The sequence below is a fragment of the Chaetura pelagica genome, unplaced genomic scaffold (genome assembly GCF_000747805.2).
Source record: "Chaetura pelagica isolate M959 unplaced genomic scaffold, ChaPel_1.0 scaffold171, whole genome shotgun sequence".
Classification (NCBI taxonomy): domain Eukaryota; kingdom Metazoa; phylum Chordata; class Aves; order Apodiformes; family Apodidae; genus Chaetura; species Chaetura pelagica.
In genome coordinates, this window is record NW_009952066.1 from 3,318,431 (window position 1) to 3,335,279 (window position 16,849).

A 16,849-nucleotide genomic window follows, 5' to 3' on the forward strand; every position below is an offset into this window, starting at 1 on the left:
ATTTGACCATTTCCAAGGGGTTCCAACGTACTGATGCCACCACAGGCGTTTCTGTTCGCTTCAGTTGAAAATATTGAATGGAAAAACACGTCCTTAAAGAAAATAAAATCAGAAAAGTCAGCACAGAATGCATATTCAGTAATCTGCATCCCATGCCAGCACAATACCAGTGCCAGTGCAACACACTGTCTCCACTGAGGCACCACACGGTGGAAGATTTAACATCTGTTAACCACTGCCAGAACGCCTGCAGATGAACACAGGAAGCCCCATTCCCCAGGGATGGATAACTGTCTGGCAGCAGCTAAAGTTCTGTGTTCAGTGTGACAGCAAAAATGAGGAGTCTGGGACTGTTTGTAGCCATAACCTTCAGTTATCTATTTTCAGGAGCGGAGATAGAGATAAGCAGCTCTTCCTGAAAGCAAATTTCTGAGTAGAGGAGATCAGAAATTTGTCACTATAAGTGAGCTCTAGCATCCTTGAGATCAAAAGTATTCTAAAATGCTGCTTGAATAACATATCATTCCAGAAAGATATTTTAAAAAGCACTTTCTATTCAGTAAGAAGTCCCATGTTGATATTTTGGCATTCACACGTGTACAGTTTCCACCCCAAAATCATTATCCTGGCCTGCATCAAAAGCAGTGTGGCCAATAGGTCAGGGGAGATGTTTCTGCCCCTGTATTCCACATCCATGAGACCCCACCTGGAGTACTGCCCTCAACACAGGCAAGACATGGAGTTCTTGGAGCGAGTCCAGAGGAGGGCCACAAAGATGAACTGAGGGTTAGAGCATCTCTCCTACGAAGACAGGCTGAGAGAATTGGGCTGTTCAGCCTGGAGAAGAGAAGGCTCTGAGGAGACCTTATAGCAGCCTTCCAGTACCTGAAAGAGGTCTGCAGGAAAGCTGGGGAGGGGTTTTTTATAAGGTCGTGTGTAATGATAAGACAAGGGGTAATGGCTTTAAGCTGGAAGATATTTAAGTTAGACATTAGGAAGAAATTCCTCAGTGTAAGGGTGGTGAGACACTGGAACAGGTTGCCCAGGGATATTGTGGATGCCTTCTCTCTGGAAGTGTTCAAGGCCAGGTTGGATGGGGCTTTGAGCAACCTGGTCTAGTGGGAGGTGTCCTTGTCTATGCAGGGCAGTTGGATCTAGATACTCTTCAAGGCCTCTTCCAACCCAAACCATTCTATGATTCTGTGATTCTATTATTAAAACAATAAAATGCCATATTCAGTAAATCATCAAAGACATTCCGATTCATTTAAGTCACACTAACTAAAAAAAAATGAAATTCCCACATTCTATTTCAGAACAAACCTTCTATTTGTAAATGAGCCATTCTCTAAAAAGAAGAAGAATCTGGCCCCCTGAATCAAAGCTCCACTGTGGGTTTCTCATGTCCTTCTAAAAATAACAAAAAGGAGGAATATCCATCTCTTTGCATACACACACCTCTCCCCTGAGCAACGCTGCCCTATTTCAGAACGTTGCTGGGGAGATGAAGACACATCAGTAGAAATGACCTGGAGGGTGATACCAGGATTACAGTCTGCCAGTAGCTCCTTTGCCTTCTTCCTGCTCAAACAGAGTGGCCTAATGTCAAGCAGTGCTCCTTGTCTCTGGAGACACAGCTGGGAAGGGCAGGAAGGGTCAGCACAGCTGGGCTGCACTGCTCAACATCTACGTTATGAGTCGTGCTGGTGACCCACACATTCAGTCATTGCAGTTCCAACAGCTGCTGGGAGGAAGCCTAGAGCTCACAAATAGTGGTTCCCAGCACTCGCTAAAGAACTTCTGTACAGATTATGGGCAGCTGAAAGGCATCTGTCCAGCTAGAGCTACTGAAAACTTGAGGGAATTATTTCTTGGGACTTAAAAAACTTGGTTGCCTTCATAGTCTTAATTATCTCTAAAGATACTGTACACTATGTGATAGAGGCTTCAGAATGCATAATTTAACATCATTAACAATAAATTACATGAAACCACAAAAGGTTAAATAGTGGTTACATTAGAGCAGCCTCCCACTAACTTCAGCAACTGGTGTTTTCACACTTTACTCACCTGGGGACAGCAACTGTATTTGAGGACCATGTGTCCTCCCTGTTGCTCTTGGAGATGGACAGCTTGCAGGTGGGCACATACATGTTAGCATTTTGAGAAGTGTCGGGGTCTTTCCAAAGTAAGTGACCGGAGTGTGCTAAGAGCTGGAAAGAAGAGCCAACCCCTTCACCCCCAGACAGTCTGATCCATGGGCTGCAGTTCCAGGGAGACTGTGCTATGACTTCCCTCTGACTTGGGAAGGTGATTCCTTTTCTGTCCTTTGGGGACGAACACCTGTTTCAGGCTCATTTAATATCTGTGCCTGGGAACAGGAATGGTTAGATCACTGGAATGCTTACAGTTCTGGGCAAGGAGATGCATACTAATGCTGGCTTTAGCATAACAAAGCCCTTTTTTTCAGCTTTTTTTATCCTCAGTATAGGATCACATGATCCTTTTGTGTTCTACTTACATATGCTCACTTGCTTCTTGCAGACAAGGCATTTAAAGACATATACGACCTGGTACAGTGTCTCTTTTTTTTTCTGCCAAGTCTAGCTAGCACATCTGTTACACCCTCTCGTGCCACCGTTGACTGTGATTTACACAGAAGACCTGAGTATCTGGAAAGGCAGACATAGCATGCAGGACTCCTTTGAAATCCTCCCTTATGCGACGTCTTTCCTTAAAGACAGCTCTGTAGACACGCTCATACTGTTATGTCCACTCCCTATTCCTCAAGACTCTTTCCTCATTGTCTCATTGTCCTGTAGAGGGGAATGCCCCACCATTCTTAGCTTTCCATCTAAAGGATATTTGTAAGAAGCAAACTGAGGTCTACTGGGTGGAAACACAGCATAGGTTTGTGTATTGTAACTGTTTAAGGCCAAACCAAAGTTAATGAGGAAAGATAAGGAAATTAAGAAAGCAAACCCAATTTTAAATAATGATATGGCTTTAATCATCCCCTTCCCTTGCACCTCCAAGTCTTGACATGCTCAACACTTCTGAAAACAATAAATACAGATGCAATGTTTGAGACAGTTACCTTTTCTAACCTAGTTTAGTGCTGACAGGTGTTGTGCAATTTAACCTTTGCTTCTCTCTTTTGAGGAGAGACTTTTTGCTGCATTGGCAGCGAAACTGTGGGAATATTAACCCTATTGTACATAATTTTATATTCAGAACAGTATTTGCAACAAATGATGTGTGAACAGCATTCATCATTTAAACATGTGCATAAATCTTAATTCTCCTGATCAGTTATAGAACTTACCTAATTACCTAAATATGTATGTAAATTGCACCCTTGCTATTCAAATTACTTTAAAAATGTTTTCACAGATATGTATTTCATACATAGTCATCATGTCACAGTAATTTCATTGCCCGTGTCCACCCTTGAAATGACATTTATATATGTTTTTTTACAAAATATAAGTAGGAAAAAATCATACAGATACAGTTTACAACACATAAATAGAAATAATAGAAAAATAGATTTATTTTACATAACAATAATACAATATGTATGTGTAAGGTCACATGTACTACATTTTATTTTGGCCTGCCACAACTTCTATTTATTTCAGATCTAAACAGAAGCATGGACAAAACTCAAGAAATGAGCATTATTTGATGGTCACATAGCACATAAATTAAAAGAGGAAAATTTTATGGTTCAAGCCGTGGGTTTAGGAACTCAGAAAAGTATCCTTCACAGTCCTGGACTGGCAACACAGCTCTGCTCTTAAAGGTTTGAAAACGTTCTGTGGTACTGTGGTCCCAGCAGAAAAATTCCTCCTCTGAACATACCTTTTGCCTCTTGTAGAAAGCACAGCATAGTTATGTTCATGGAGCTACAGAGCAGAGACTCATCCAGTGCAGCTCACATCAGTTAATTCATGTGCTATTCCTATGTATCAGAATGGTGCATTGTCATTTTCTTGTTGAAAATCAGATTTTTAAAATATGCATCAAAAGAGCAAAAATTCTTAGGATGCACTCATGCTATTCCTGGTCATTATTTATGCTAATGAGAGGAATCAATTAATCTTTATAAGGTTTGACAATACACATTGACACTACATCCTCAACTAAGAGGACACCTGGGGGCAAACATAGTGGGTCCTCTCTTGTCATGCATCAGAGGAGGTGGATGAGCTGAATGAGTGTATTGCTGTATAAGGAAAAAGGTAGATGAACATATGTATAACTACAGAGATCCAGGTATATTCTTTAATTTTTATATAGAATTGTGGCTAGTTTATTGTAATCCTGGTAAATGCAAGGGACTTTAAAAGTTACTGCAGCACTCATCTGGAATAAGGTGGGCTGTTTTGGGGAGGAAAAAAAAAGATTCACTGTTGCAGTGTAAAAAAGGGTAACTTTTGGATGCTCAGAAGAATGGAAAACCTATCTTAACAGTGGAGACGAAAGGACTTAGCTTGTTTATCCGAGCAAACAAAGGATGGAAGAGGGTTCTCTTTGATCAATAGAACAGGGCCAGATGAGAAGAGCTCCTTAAACAATTGGGCATCAAAGGAGCATGGGATAAACCTATATGCTCCTGCCTACATGTCTGCAAGAAATAATAATTTCCTGATGCTTGTGCCTCACTTGGGGAAGTGAGACTGGGGAACAGGTTCCTGCAGTTCTATGTGAGCAAGCTGGGGAAGGAAGGGAGCTGCTGAAGGAGACTGCACCTCTTGGTGCCCAGGATCAGGGGCTGGATTCTGTGAGCCTGGAAAGCCTTACAAATTTGGTAATGGATAGCTGCTTAAATACCAGAGGAGAAGGCATTTCATGTGGCCTGCTCTCCTTCAGGATGCCAAAAGGAAAGAGACTTGAAAGAGAAATGGCTCCCAAAGATGGCTTTACATCTTCTAGTACTTTAACAATGCCAGTCATATGCTGGAGATTCTTTTCCTGGTCATAGTCCTTGCAGTATTTTTAGGAAGAACTTTTCCTTTTATTAGTCTCTGCCCAGGTGCTTGGAAATGGCAATTTCCATTTGCAGAGTTTTTCTCAGATTTACACGAGTCTGAGACAGTAGCTCGGAAGCTGGAAGACTTTGAATCCAAAGAAATCTGACTAACAGCAACACTGCCTGCGCTCTTGGAGGAATATGTGTAAACCATTTTGAGAAAGGCAGATTTGGTGTTTGTTTCTTGCTTGTAAATGATGACATAGCACTTTGGAAGAAAAGTGCAGCAGAGAATTCCATAATTGGATATTAAAACAACGATGATTTCCACAGCTGGCAGGTATTTGCCAAATGTAGTTGCATAGACAGGGATAAATACAATCCACGCTATGAAGTAAATTAACATGCCAAAGGTGATGAATTTAGCTTCGTTGTAGTTCTCTGGTAACTTCCTACCTTTAAAGGCAAATATGAAGCAAATGAAAGCTAGGGCAGCAATATAGCCCAGCATAATTCCGAAAGCCACAATAGAGCCCTCATAGCACTCCAGAATTATTGCTCTTGGAATTGAGAAATTTTGCTTTACAAAAGGTGTCCTAAATATTAGCCAGAAGGTGCAAATGATAACTTGAACTCCAGTGCAGGTGACCACGATGGGAACAGGTTTATAGACGCATTTCAGGAAATTCTGCAGCTTGGGATCAAAGCTGAAGGCTAGTAAAATTTTTAGTGACTTTATTAAAATACATGAAATGCAGAGTGTAAAACTTATGCCAAAGAGGGCTTGCCTCATTTTACATTTGAATTCTGTGGGTTCATCTATGAAGAAGACAGTGCTTAAAAAAATTAAGAAGTGGCTGAAGAGAATAACATAGCAAACGGTGAGACCTCCAGATGCCTTCACCACTGGTGTGTTCAAGTTTTTAGTAAATATCACACTAATTGACAAAACCAACACAACCCCAAAAGCAGAGAGGAGGAGGAGGAAAATAGCAAACCAGTCCGTCCAGGAGAGGAAATGGATTGTCTTTCTGTAGCATGTGGTGCTGTTGACGGGAGCCCAGTAGGTTTTGTTGTTGCATCGGTAGCAGTAGTCCATATCTGAAAGCAGGAAAAAGGAAGATAACTTAGAAACCTGAAGTAAATAAACTGCAAAGCGGATTATCGAGGCTTGAGATACAATAGGAATGTGGGAAGGGGTGCTAATGGGAATAACCAGGGCTGATTTCTTCCTAGAGTTGCCCTCGCCGTCCAGGTGGAGGAGCTGCAGGGCTTTGGTGGCAGCGGTGGCAGCTGTGGCTGTGGCAGGAGCAGTAGGGGTTGCCTGCAGCCAGGAGCAGGGAAGGGACAAGGACCAGGGTCCTAAAACTGACTTGGTCGCCGTTGACTGGGGATACGTGACCTGGCCGGAGCTCTGGATAGGCAAACTTTAATGGAAACCTGAACAACCACCCTGGAGTAAATTGATTATCTTTACAGAAATTGGAACTGTGTCTCTTTTGTTTGTGTATTTTGACAAGAAAACCCCCAACATTCTCTTTGCAGACAGCTTTTGAAATACAACAGCGAGAATAAACATTTATTTAGATTATGCTTTGAAAGGTTACTTTTGCTTTAAAGTTATTACCCTCTGATATGGAGAAATGCCACAATGATTTGATTAAAAATGATAAAATTTAAATTCCTTCTGCTCTCAGGATATCAGAAGTACATTGTACCCCACACTTCTTAATTCCACCTCCCTCTTCCATATCAAATTTTCTCCTTTACAAATTTTTGCTTAAGCATATAGATGAACCAGTAGTAAAGTGCACATCATATTCAATACCAGAAAATATTACTGTACAGTTACAAAAAAAATCACAGTACTCCCCCGTAAGACAAAATATGCTGGTAAACAAAATACATAACTATTGAGCTTCATCGACTCGTAGAATAGTTGGAAGGAACCTTAAAACTCAGCTAATTCCAAACTACTCTGCATGGACCGGGACACCTCCCAGTAGAGGTTGCTCAGGGCACCATCCGACCTGACCTTGAACACCTCTGGGGAGGGGGCATCCACAGCTTTTCTGGGCAAATCTGTGCCAGTGTCTTACCACCCTCACCATTAAAAATGTCTTCCTTAATGGATTTAGTGTACTGCAGAAAGACAGGGAAGCAAGCCTCTGTTATAATGAGAGTCAGTCTCACTGATGAATTGGCCAGAGTTTTCACCCTAACAAAGGATAATGCAAGTCAACTGGAAAATCAAATTGCTTTATGTTTGGTCTTCTAAAAAGCACTTAAGCCAAGTTTTATAGGCTGAACACTCATATATGGAAAACTGAGCCTAAACAAATATTTTAATCCCATTCCCAAGTTATACCCCAGGTTGCCAAGGCACATTATACCTAAACAAAACAATTGTATTGACGTCTAAGTAAACCTTTATTCGGATCACAATTCCTTACCTGTTTGATTGCTGTAATGGTTTTCTGGGCAGTAAACACACTCATAGCAGCATGTGTGTGGACTTTCTGTAACCTTTTTCATCTGTCCTGGCCTGCAGTGCTGGGAACATGTTGACTGAACCTTCTGCAGTGTGCAGAGACCAGAAAAAGAGAAGAATCAAGTCAGACACAACTTATTACTAAGAAACATTAAAACAAACCTCCATTAATTCTGCAGTTTGCATTCTTTTTTTGTATCTAACATGTTTTAAGGGAATCTGAAGACATCACTGAAAAAGGCATTGTAGGCTCCATGTCCCTTGTATTTTCTCCACATGGTCAACAAGTGACAGGATGGTCATTATCGACCTGATAGTTTTATTATGCCAATCAGTGGAATTATCTGTACCTTTAAAATACAGATTAAAGTATCTCGTCCACCTTTGAACCTGGAATTTATATTGCTGAGGATCAATTCCAAAGAAAGCCCACATACATCTGATGGGGAATTTGAGTGGGCTGTTTCACAGGTGAGATCCTGAATCCCTCCTTGGCTTTGAGAGCTGCTCAAGAGAGCACCTCGGCTCTGGGGAGACAACTGGGCTTGTGCTCTGCACTGCAGCTCCAATGTTCCTGCAGTTCAGCCCTGAGCCACCCAGGCCTTCTCTCAAGGGCTGAGCTCAGTTACTCCTTCCAAAGACAATTTTTTGCAAAATGGAGAAGCAGTCCTGAGGGATACTGCTATTTCTTCTCACTCCACAATGGTGCTCACAAGGACATGGACACATTTCCTTGCCATCCTGCACAGTGCCTCAAGGAGGAACAACGTTTGGATTTATGCTGTCATCAGCCTTTTCTATCAGCTCAGTCCACACACTGAGATGTAAATTCAGCCCACCTAGTAAGTAGCTTTGCCCCATCTCAAAAGAGAGAAATATTTGGCAGCACAGAGGTGCACAATAAACCAAGACCTCCATCCATGAACAGAAAACAAATCATCCAGATGGAACTGTCCAGGGTCACCCAAGAGTCCTGTCTACGCCAGTGCCAAGGCTCCAGGTGGTGCCACCTACCTCAGACTCCTGTAGTTGTATTGACTACAGCTCTAACAGGAGCAAATAATTAACAAAACTACTTTTATTTATTTATTTATTTGTTTTTTACAGTAAAGTCAATAGCTATGAGTCTTAATATATAAATTAAATAAATGGTGGTTGTACAGAAGAGAAGGGGCTTTTATACACAGTATTTTTATTATTATTTTAAAAACCTTTTAAAGATTCTGGAATAGCATTCAGAGGACAGACATAACTTCTGATTTTCTCATCTTAGGAAACTTTCTAGGAGCATTCTGGAGAAGTAACTCAATTTCAAATCACTGAGTCTGCCTGAAGGCTAACATGCTTCTTGGGGTACATGAAGGTAGTAGAATAAACCCAGAGAGGATTCTTTGCTCTAAAAAGAGAATATGAAATGGCAAGAGAGACTTCTAGCTGACACATACTTCAGCTGCAAATAATGAAGGGAAGAAGAAAACATATGAAACAAATTTCACATGTTCTGTCAGAAAATTAAGTTACCTTTAAATCCAGAAATTCTTCTCTTTTCTCCTCATCCTCAAAGATAAAAACACCTTTCCCTGGGTCATATTCTGCCATAATGGTGATTTCCATGTGTCCATCAATTTCTTTCCAAAGAAGTACATTGTAAGTGGTGCTCATATCTCCATTGGCATCAAACTTTATTTCTTTATCATTATCAACCACTGTAACTTTTTTTATTTCTTCAAGAAGCTGAACATAAATATAAGGAACAATAACATACACCAATATCATGTCAAGGTAATTAACTCAACAGTTTAACATCTGTATGATAATATCAAGTTAAAAAGAAATTTTACTTTCTAGGAGTAAAAGAAATTTTAAAATTAAAAATCATCTTCATAACCGTTTAATTTGATGTTTGACAAAAAAAGTATATTCTGACAATCCCCTTGATGTTAAAAATTTATCAATAAAACCCCCATAATTTCTTAATTCTGTGCAATGTGCACAAATACTTTAGTATTATTTTCCAGCTTTGGAAATTTTGGTAAAATGATAGGAAATAAAAGATTTTTGCTTGCAAGTACTAATGGCCTTTGGGAACTTTCCTTTATTACAAAGAATGACCATGAGGGATGCTCCTGTTGTTACTTTACTATCACCTGAGTGAATCTGGGCAATATTTGCTTCCAGAGGAACCTCCTCTAGCATGTCATGAAATATCTAATATTGTTTTCAGCTGTGACTCTGACTGATATTCTATATTGCAAGACAAGACTCAAAGCTGTTAAATGAATAAATAATACATGCCAGTTTGCTCATGTGAAGTGATCAATGGCAATAAACAGCAAGGCCACATATGACAGACTGTCAGAAATATTCAAACAAGCATGGTTTGATAAGGCAAGTGTCCAGAGTCATATTGCAGCCCATGCTGTTCAACAGGGGGAAATTTCTCCCTCATCATAAACAGCCAGATCAAAAAGCTCTTTGTGAATCTAGGAGAGGACAGGTTAAGGCACATATAACCCTCTCCCAATTCATGAGACCACAGAAAGGCTAACATTAGCTATCGGGTTTCTTAACTGAAGGAAATGTGTGGGAAACTCTTCTTTTCTTCCCCACATATGTCTAAACAAATATTCAAATATCTGTTTAACCAGATACTTGAATAACCATCTAATACATTTAGTTGGATGCTGCTTAAGGTTTATTAAAGGCTTTATCCCTTTGCAGGACTAATGACTGTTTTGTCAAAGGGATTCATAACAAGAAAAAAACAGGAGATCTTAGCGAAAGGCTGACATTAACTACCCCTTTGAAAACACGCTCTTATATGAATCCATTTGTGATATTTGTAGCATTTAATGAACACACTGACAAGTATTTTTCTTCAACAGGCTTTGTTAAATGTATGTATTTAACATATCTGGTATATATAATGGCAATTTCTCATGTACAACGTAGTTTTTTTGAGAGTTCATATACTCTAACTGTATCTCAACCAGTTCATGAAGAACTGAAGTGTACATGTAATCAATATTGCATTTGAATTGGATGGTGTGTGGAACTGAATAGGAATTTTAATATTGTATACACTCAGGATAGCAATTTAATCTTTCTCTTCTCCATTTTTCCAATTTCTCTAACAATATGGGAACATCAGAGCTTTCTGAATATATCTTGAGCTTCAGACAGCAAGATCTAATAATTAGCAACATTTTGATGTAACTGATGGCTGTTTTTGGAAAATCTGTAGCACCAATGACTGTCATTTCTTTCTATGTGGATATTCGTGATACGGATTAGTTGCATCCTAAGCTTTATAAATATATATATCCATTTCCAGAGGGTTTAAATTTAGTATAAAGGAAATGTATTATGAAAATAGCACAAGAGGAATAACTATCTCTTTCCATTTTCTTAATGAGTTCTTAGCCTCTCAACAGTATTTTTAAGTTGAGTTGCTTGGGATATCATTTAATTATTATGTAAATGGAGCTCCATAAAGTTGCATCCCCTGTAGAGCAGTCCTGAATCTGTCTCATTTGCATTTACCAATGCATGTAAGAATCTGATTGTTACCGGTTTTATTTTTTTCAAATCCCCTATCTTGGTTTGACCTGCCCTGACCTAGGATAAGAGGTCAGAGCAAGTCAGAGTGCTTCAGAAGTTGTTTGACTTTTAAATGAACTTTTGTTTAATCCTCGGAGTAAAAGTGTGTAAAAGTGAATACTCCTGAGCAGGTTCTTGGGTAAAAGGTCAGGTCAGGTTTACTTGTCTGATTTTTTCTCCTCTTTCCCACCCAGTAGAGTTGATAAAAGTACCTCACCCATCTTAAAGATTGTGTCTAATTTTCCTACCACTCACTTCAGTCCAAATCAACATCAGACAGAAGAACAATTTGCTGCATTTTCAGTCTCAAGTAAAGATTCATTAAAGAGGAAAACACTTAAATTCAGACAAAACAGACAATGGTCAGAAACAGGAAAACCAAAACTCTTTGGTGAATGCGCCTTTTCTGCAATAACCCCATGTCTCAAGGGCATTCATTGCCGTAGATTACAGTGATTTGCAGCAACAGGACCAACCACTAGTAGCTGAACAGCTGATAAGTCAACTGCATGTGAAATGCAATAATTGTTCTTATCAACAGCAGAGCACAGCCATGGCTTACAACCAGGAGCTCCCATGTCTCCATAGGCCTACAAAGGGAGGCAGAACTAGATTCTTGTTCTCAGCGCTGCACCAGTTAAATGCTGCTGCTCTAGCACATCAGCTGTGATTTCAATTGGTGAAGAAGGGCAGGAACAGGAAGAAAAAGTAATTTAGCAAAAGGACCAAGCTTGCAAATTGAGAAGTGTGGGAGCAAAAATGAGATTAAAGTTTTGCAGAGAGAACGAGACCTGGAAGAATGAACATCATACCTCCCAGGGAGTGAAGGCAGAGGGATCCTTGCAATTTCTATCTTTGCATTGCTCTTTAATGGCATGAGCAATGGCATAGACTGCAAGCATCGTACTGTGGATAAACCCTGGTTCAATGTTAGCATTCAAAAAATCATCTCTCCAGAGCTGACTTTTATTTTCAGCATTTTGCAATAAATCATCCTGGGACTGATTTGAAATGCACGTTTGAAAATCGTGGTACTCCAGATGTGCACAGACTGACAAAAGCATAATATATTCATGTAGAAACTTGTTGTTGTCAGTTGGCTTTTCACGAAGGTTTCTAAGAAAATCTTGGAATGTGGAGAAGTCTCCGCTTTTAAATCCAAATCCCACAATGGTCCCTAGCTGTCTGATATTTGGAATTGTACTGATTTTGACTGCAGCTGACCAGTTATCACTTGCAATCCAGATTTTATTTACGTTCTTCTCAATTGCCTTCTTAAATAGTTTGAGCACGTGGAACTGTCTCATAAAGACAACAATAACATTTACTCTGGTTTCCTTGACGATCTTCTCAATGGCATGATCAACTTTGGTGTGAAAGGTGTTGTCAGAGAGATAGGCAGGCAGCATTTCTTTAAAAGCTATGCAAACATTGTTTGCCATGGCCTGGACCCCAAAGCTCTCCAGAGCAAAGCGCCCATTGTCATCATCGGTGACTATTACTCCAATCCAGTTCCATCCAGACTCAGAAATCAAGTGGGCCATTGCTCTTGTCTGATGGAAATCACTGGGGATAGTCCTGAAGAAAGAAGGAAACCGGATTTTGTCACTGAGGATTTCAGCTGATGACACAGGACTGACCTAGGAAGAGCGAACAATAATTACAGAAGCGGTCTCCTGCAGGGGATGTCAAGAGAGCCCAAAGTGCCACAACTGCTCTTTCATCAAGCCTAATCCAACACTTCCTCCTCCTGTAACTGAATATCAGCAGGTGGAGCCAAATGGAGCAAGTTCCCTTACCCTGCTATTTGGATGCAGAGTCATGCCCAGTTCAGCTTCCTCTGTTTTCATCTTTGTGAACGTAATTACTTTGGTAAAGGCAGGGAAGAAAACCTTTAAAAATTGATACAACAGTCATACTGGTATAAGGATTTTGTGTTATCTGTTTCTGTTCAGATACCATCAACATTCTCTTCAAAACAGTATTTAAAACATTTGAAGCATTGAGTCTTTTTTGAGTTATTATTCAAATGTATAGTGTCCTTACATTTCACAGTATTTTTCTATCACTGAGTAGGTTAGTATGGTTCACTCATATCTATATTTTCTCTCCAAGATGTAATTAATATATTTTAAAAGGTTCCTTAAGTCTGTTAGGAGCATTTCACAGAAAAACTAACAGTAAACAGTACAATAGAATGCTATGATTCCATCATAGAAAAGATTTATTACCTTTTCCTTGTGAATATAGCTAGGAAAAGGTGAATGGAACATAATTATATAAATCTCTTTAGTTTTAATCCTTTTTTATTTGTCTGTAGGAGGTTTTTTCATACACTTATATTTCATACATAACAAGGGGTTCTCCTTTTTTTCTTGTTGCTCCTGGCCCTGACCCCAACTCTTTTACAATGGTGAAAATAGAAACATACACAGCAACCTTAATGCAAGTGTGGGACTGTTCTAGTCCTAGAGAGGTCAGAAAGAGAGAAGAATGATTTGGGAAGGAGCAGTGTGGATCTATAAAGATGTATTCCCTCTTTTCCCCACTCACCTGCCCAAGGTCTCCTCCCTTCAGCCTCCTTTTCACCAGGCTAAACAACCCCAGTTCCCTCTGCTGCTCCTCATGAGACTTGTTCTCCAGACCCTTCACTAGCTTCATTGCCCTTCTCTGGATACGCTGCAGCACCTCAATGTCTTTCTTGTAGTGAGGAGCCCAGAACTAAACACAGTTTAATATCCTCACCAGTGCTGAATACAGGGGGATAGGAACGGATATAAAATATCCCTTAACACCTTTGTTTAGGCAAGTGAATCTAGTCCTCTGTTTGGAGTTGAGTAACACCCCTCTTGATGTCCTTAGGTTGAGCCAGATCCTGCCCTGTAAGCAGACATGTGGCTTTCACAGTCCCTACCATCAGAGCTGCATCTGTGTTCTAAGCATGATAAAGTAATTCCCTCAAACCTACCTGTGGGATCAGCTGCAAAGCCAACAGCCTTGAAACTGCCATCGACACCTCCGAGTAGCTGGCTCCAATGACTGCCTTAATTCTTGGGATGTAGTCTGAGTAGTTACACTTGAACTCTACAACATCCTCAGAAGAATTGAATTTAGACAAAAACCTCAGAGCAGATGCCATGGCTTTTGTGACTTCTGCACATGTGTCATAAATTTCGTAGCCCAGAGTCACTCCAGATAGCAGCGTTGAATTGTTGATTGTTTCAATAGCATGTATCATTGCCAGTGTCTGAAGAAAAATCTGAATTTCAAAGCTGCCAGGAAACACAGAAGTTTTATTTTAGAAAAAAGATAGCTGGGAACAAGGCCAAAGCAAAGTCAGTTTTGAGCATATCCCTTAGAACTTGAAAAGAAATAATCGCTAGTATGTTTGGAGTGATTTGTGTGGGGTTTAGTGTAAAAAAAGATTAGAAATCATACTTTTTTTGTCCCACATAAGTGAGACATTAAGCCAAATAAAGACAAAATTTAAAATATACCTGAATAAAAATGTTTTCCTGAAAAAACAGGTACTAAACCCCAAATTTTCATGTTACAAGAAAAATTGCAAGTGATAGCCTCAGGAAGCATCTGTCAAAGCCAGTGGGGCTGTTTCATTTTACTCATTCTGTCCAATAAACTTTTAAAACATGTATTTATTGTCACCATAAGCATGAAGCAGAGAAACGAAAGGACTACATGCTTCAGAATAAAAGGAAATATGTCAGAGGCTGAGTCTTCTAGCAGTTGCACTGACATTCTTAAAATCCTCTCTAAGCCTGATGAAGTCCATATAGCTATTCCCCTTACCTCCAGTGGATATTGTAACAGACCCTTAACCAGAACTGCAATGCAACCAATCCTCCTCCCCTCAGGCAAGGTTCTCTAAATTTTACAGATCTTGCAAATTAAATTAAACTTCAGATGAGTCTGAGATAATTTATGACTCCATAGAAAAATAATGGAAGAATGACAAAAATAACAGTGTCATCATAATTTTGAAACAAATCCAGATGGATACCTGTGTGTCCAGCTGATTATTAGAGTCAGGTGTGGGATTAAGTTGCATGTAAAATTCAAATAAAATTTGGGCATTTACACCTGTATTAAAACTGAACAAAAGGCATATTTGGAATTCTTGGGCTTGGAAAGCTCTAGTTTGTAGTTAAAAGAAAGTTCTTCACCAGGTTTCCTTTGCACTGTTTCCAGAAACATTGATATTTCAAGCACAGTAGTATTTGGAGCCAACAGCATTAATCTTTGGTATAGTCTATCCTGTAACATAATGACACAATTATAATACAAATTGTAGTAACTACAGTAATTATAATAATAATTACAGACTGATCAGCAAGGTACAATCACACATTACAACTGATCTGCTCTGTGAGGTTGGGGACATACTTAAATAGAATGGAAGAGTTTGTCTGTGTTCAAATCATTTAGATTCAACTTCATATCAAATAATGAACAAGTGCATGGTGAAGAACTTCAGACTTAAAACAACAAATTAGTGTTTACATGGAAATTAAATATTTCTGCACATTAAATATGTTCAGCACAAGCCCCAAAGCTATTTGTTTATATGTGAAGACTGACATAGGATCAAATATTCCCTTCCTCAGGCAGCCACAGTATATTTTACTGTAAGTTTGTCATACTTTGTTATTCTGTATGTTATGCAGAATTAATGTGATGGTCTTTTTAAAGACTAGAGAAATGCAAGTGAAATAGATTTTGCTGGTCTTAATATGAGAAGTATACACTCAGTGTCAGTGTTCTCTTCTTTGCTATTTATGTAGTTTCCAGTATTACTCACCCAGCACAGTTCTGAATTACTGGCATGATGGGATGTTCTTCTGAACGCAGCATTTCACTATGAACTGCAAACAAGCCTCCAAGAACAATGTCCCCTGGAGAACTGGCACCCACGAAGTCATGAGTATTCTGGCAAGAGAAAGCGATACCAGTGCTGATCACAAAGCATGGGATCAAAAAGCAAAGGAATGCCATGTTTCTATTTCATTTGCTCACTACTAGCTTTAAGTAAATTAAGCGAGCTGCAGAGCCAACCAGGGCTCCTATGTCATCTATAAACAGCAGCAAAGAAGAAGGGCTGCACTCAAAAGTTAGTCACACTTCACAAGGTGCTTGTATTTGCTTCCCTGGCTGAGGCTATTTTATCAAAGGCACTAAAGCAATGCTGTCACATGTAATGTGAGGGTATAGGGGTGTGAAAGGGAAGAGGGAGAAAACAGGTGAGTTTAAAAGGAAATTTTAGACATAAAATCTGCCCTGCTGTGTTCAAAGTTTATTAGACCTTATCTGAAACACATAGCAAATATTTTTGGTATAAATTTGGGCTTGTCTTGAATACCTTCCAACTGAGTACAGGGTGAGAAGAAGCAATCATATAATATGGTAGTAATATTGCTGCAACTATATTTTAACGATCTGGTCCAGAGTACTGCAAAAAGACCCCCTTGCCACAATATGCTTTGGGTTAGATTCTGGTCCAAAAAGCCCACCTGAAAACTACCAAAAGACTGTTCTTCTCTAAAATGTTTTCTTATAATTTTAAAAAATCTTTGTATAAAACTGGTTTGGATAAGCTGTATTCATGGTTCTGATGCATACACAGTGCCTGCAGACCTCAGTGGGCCTTGGATCAGGTTCTGTACTTGCAAGCCAGGCCACGCCTGCTGCTGGTTAATCTAAAGAACACAGAACAGTGGGAAAATATAATACTGGTCCTAGATTTTTTTGGCAGAGGGCAAGCAGGCTCT

The 16,849-nt window shown here is 39.6% G+C and overlaps 2 protein-coding genes across 2 annotated transcripts in view; both read right to left on the reverse strand.

The window, feature by feature from the left end:
- The window catches only part of FAM162B (family with sequence similarity 162, member B), a 6,851-nt gene extending 4,698 nt beyond the window's left edge, over positions 1-2,153 (reverse strand). Inside the window, exons 1-2 of the mRNA XM_010005209.1 lie at positions 2,071-2,153; positions 28-92 (exon numbers count right to left, since the gene is read on the reverse strand). Of these exons, the coding sequence (XP_010003511.1) occupies positions 28-92; positions 2,071-2,153 (148 nt within the window). The remainder of the gene's footprint in view (positions 1-27; positions 93-2,070) is intronic.
- Positions 2,154-4,955: 2,802 nt separating this feature from the next.
- On the reverse strand, positions 4,956-16,076 carry GPRC6A (G protein-coupled receptor, class C, group 6, member A). The gene is made up of 6 exons (XM_010004851.1): positions 15,883-16,076; positions 14,035-14,338; positions 11,879-12,706; positions 8,988-9,200; positions 7,429-7,552; positions 4,956-6,076 (listed from the first exon to the last, which is right to left on the reverse strand). Exons 1-6 carry the CDS (start codon positions 16,074-16,076, stop codon positions 4,956-4,958), a joined length of 2,784 nt encoding a protein of 927 aa, XP_010003153.1.
- Positions 16,077-16,849: the final 773 nt, after the last annotated feature.